The 3697-nt window shown below is 36.2% G+C and overlaps 1 protein-coding gene across 2 annotated transcripts in view; it reads left to right on the forward strand.

The window, feature by feature from the left end:
• nlgn2a (neuroligin 2a) overlaps positions 1–3697 on the forward strand; it is a 348430-nt gene that overhangs the window by 230390 nt on the left and 114343 nt on the right. For both annotated transcript variants that reach the window (XM_014021224.1, XM_014021225.1), the window contains one exon: positions 2570–2719. In XM_014021224.1, the coding sequence (XP_013876678.1) occupies positions 2570–2719 (150 nt within the window). The remainder of the gene's footprint in view (positions 1–2569; positions 2720–3697) is intronic.

The raw sequence follows: 3697 nt of genomic DNA on the forward strand, positions 1-3697 counted from the left end.
ACATCTGGTGAAAATTTCATGTCATTAGCACCTCTAGTAATATATTTACTGAGAAAAATGATGACGTGTTCAATACTTGTTTTACCAGCTGTAACTTCAGCAAAATAAATAGACTGTGCAGAGAAGTGTTCAAAGATCAATTTCTTTAGTTGAAACTGTCTGGTTTGTGTTGCTCTGACATTTCAATCAATCAAGAGTCGTTTATTGTCATTCATACACAACATCAGATGCAATGCAGAATGAAATTTGCAGTTTTGAACATCCATCCGGAGAAACACACACACATGACAGACACGGGGGAAGGAATGTCCAGGGCCCTGCGCTACCTTGCAGTTTAGAATACACACACATAGGAAGGATGAGTTTAAAAAAGAGCTTTGATCCTGTTTATACAAAAACAGAAAACACCCGAGCATCGCACAAAAAAACTACTCTGCAAATAGGAGCAGAGGCAGCTGAGCAGGCAGGGGAGGGATTTCTTCATCTCTTCAGTTTAAGATTATATGTGTGAAAACAGATTAACAGCAGATCAGGACCTCTTTAAACCATTAATAACATCTTATTTAATTTTTTTTTCACAGTTTTTGTGTTTCTAGAATGAATGAAAAACTAGAGAATTGACATTTCCTGTGAAAATGCAGTGTGAATGCTTAATGCTGAAATGTTTGGCTGGAAGTAGCCAAAAGTCGCTTAAAAAGTAGCTGAAATTAGCAGAAAAAAAACAGAATCAGCACTTTTGCTGAATTAAGCAGTAAAAAGGTGAACTTACCACTTAAATCAATTTATTTGTTTATTTATTATTTTATAGTTGTTTTTACTTAACTAAAAGGAAAGCTCAAATTAGCTAAAAAAAGTAGCTAAAACACAAAAAACAGCTGAAATGAGCGGAAAGAAACGAAATCAGCACTTTTGCTGAATTAAGCAGTAAAAAGCTGAACTCATCACTTGAATTTATTTATTTGTTATTTATAGTTGTTTAATGTTACTAAATGGAAAGCTCAAATTAGCTAAAAAAGTAGCTAAAAACACAAAAAACAGCTGAAATGAGCTAAAAAAAATAGCTAAAGGAGAACAAAAAGATGAAATAAGTAAAATTTTTATTTTACTTATTTAACCTTTATTTATCCAGGTAAACTGTTTGAGAACCACTTATTTACAAACATGACCTGGTAAAATGAAAGCACGGAAGGCCAGTATAGTAGTTAAAAAACATCAAAACTAAAAGCGAAATAGAAGCTGAAGGACGGTGAAATTAACACAAATAAGTTGGAAACAGAAACAGAACTATGACAAAAGATAAAAAGTACAGTAAAGATTTATATTTTGAAGCGTTTTTATGATGACAGCTCCATTCATTTTCAATCAGGGAAACATGGCAGAAAAAAGCTAAATAACTCAAAAAGTATAAAGTACTGAAGTACGAAAAGTCATAGAAGGAATGTCCTAAAGGAGCTGAACATTTTAATATATAACATACAGATAGCACAAAAATACAGGAATGACATACGTGCCAAAAAATGTGCAAAATAATAATAATAATCACATTTTGCATGCTTTAGAAGCAGATAAAGAAAGAATTGATAAATTCTACAAAGATGAAGTAAAAACTAAAGTAAATATTCTAAGAACCCTGCCTAAAGCTTAACTTTTCCTCCCTGATAGAACCTGACATTTCTATGAGACATTTGTGTTATCTGTGGACGTTTTAGCTCAAGGCAACAACTGATGATTTGTGCTGGTCCAGAACTGATAGCATTAATAAAACCTTCTGTTTTCCTGTGATTCCTCATGGGAGAACCGACCCAGAAATAGTTTGTCCTGGCTGTCCGCGAAGCTGGCAGCAGTTTGCACTTTGTATTTATGGGTGCCCCGAGCTCTAATGTGCAAAATAAAGTGCTGAAATTAGGGAAATTTATTCCTGAATTGATGTCTTGAGTGCCAGTGGCTTTTTTTATTATCTGCTGATTCCACGCAGAATACTTTTCTCCAGAAAGAAGTTCCGATATTTGAGTTTTTTTGTTGTTGTTTTTTTATTGTTGAGTTTCTTTATTATAATCCCAGACTGCAGAAAAATGAGCACCTCTTTGTTTTAGGTTAGATTCAGTCATAGTTTCCGCAGTCGTATCAAATTCTTGTCTCAGTGTTCGGCTCACGTTTAAAACTCTGATCCAGTGCAGGAAAGATCGATTTACCGTGAAGTTCCTCGTGCTTCGTGATCAGAACTGCTTCACCTTTATTGTGAAAGAAAAGCCTCAAAAGTGTTTATGTTCATGTTAGAACTCATATCAAATGATTTTCTGCAGGTGTTATTACTTTAATCACCAGGAAACACATTGTTTTTCTCCTTGATTGAAGCCAAAATTACATAAAGCTTCTTTTCTAAATCTATCATCTGCAGGGAGGGAGCGCGGTTTTCTTTGTTTTCATGCAGCTGAACAATTTACTGTTTATTCAATATATTAAAGCCGAACACTGAGTTTGATCAAACAGAATATGAGAGATGTAAACACATTTATTGACTTTTTTACCCTGCTTTAGATTCCTTACTTTGTGCTGTGTGTGTGCGTAGACATCCGTGACCGCAGGAAGAAACCCGTCATGCTGTTTATCCACGGCGGCTCCTACATGGAAGGCACGGGGAACATGTTCGACGCCAGCGTCCTCGCCGCCTACGGCAACGTGATCGTGGTGACCATGAACTACCGCCTCGGCGTGCTCGGTGAGTGATCGCAAACGGTAAACAAATAAACACCGATGATGTCATCCTCTCCCATTAGCTTTGTCAGAACACAGGAGTGGGTCCTCCTGAGCAGACTCTACATGTTTTATCTGGATTGATTACGCTGATGATGGATGACTTTAATAAAAACTCATCAGCGTAATGACAGCTGCTGCAGACATTGATCATGAGGGCTCAATCTCTTTGCAGTTTGGTTTTTTTTCTCCCTTTTTTTTAAGCCCACGGTTCCAGTCTAAAAGCCATGATTGGTAATTAAACAATTTTTTTTCTCCCAAACTAGAAGAGTGAATTTTCGCTGGAGTCAAAATTTGATTTAATTCGAATCAGTTTCTGTGTGAGGAGAGAAGCCTCGTTTTTAAATAAGAAAATTGACTTTTTTTATTTTGGTAAAAGTTGTCACTAACAGTGTAATTTTATTTTCAGAATAATAAAATAGTTGTCAGTTTAATTTCGACTACTTGAAGAGGCTTATGTGTCATGTTTTTTTTATTTTTAGTATTATGTGGGCTTGAATTTAAATGTAGAGTGCAGATTTTAAGTTTCCTTAATTTTCAGCCGTTTTTTTTACATTTTGATCATTTGCATCAGCTAAAGAATGGCTTTTTCCCTTCTTTTTTCCATAAATGTAAGGCCAAGAGACAGTAGAGTCTAAAACAAATGACCCCATAAGTCTGAATATTGTGTCAGGATATAATCTCCTTCCCATCCTCTGAAACCCAGCTGGTTGAGGCCGCCTGTCCTGAGCCTGGTTCTGGTTCTGCTGGAGGTTTCTTCCTGTTAAAGAGAGTTTTTCCTCTCCTCTGTCACCATGTGCTGCTCAGGATGGGAGACTGTGATTCAACACCATCTGCTGCTTCTTTAGATTTAATGGGCCTCATGCAAGAACATGTTCGTATTCTTATCCTAAATTTCTCTTACTTTTGTTCGTACAAAGGGTTCGTACGAACATGTCACGTC

Source organism: Austrofundulus limnaeus, unplaced genomic scaffold, assembly GCF_001266775.1.
Source record: "Austrofundulus limnaeus strain Quisiro unplaced genomic scaffold, Austrofundulus_limnaeus-1.0 Scaffold283, whole genome shotgun sequence".
Taxonomy (NCBI): domain Eukaryota; kingdom Metazoa; phylum Chordata; class Actinopteri; order Cyprinodontiformes; family Rivulidae; genus Austrofundulus; species Austrofundulus limnaeus.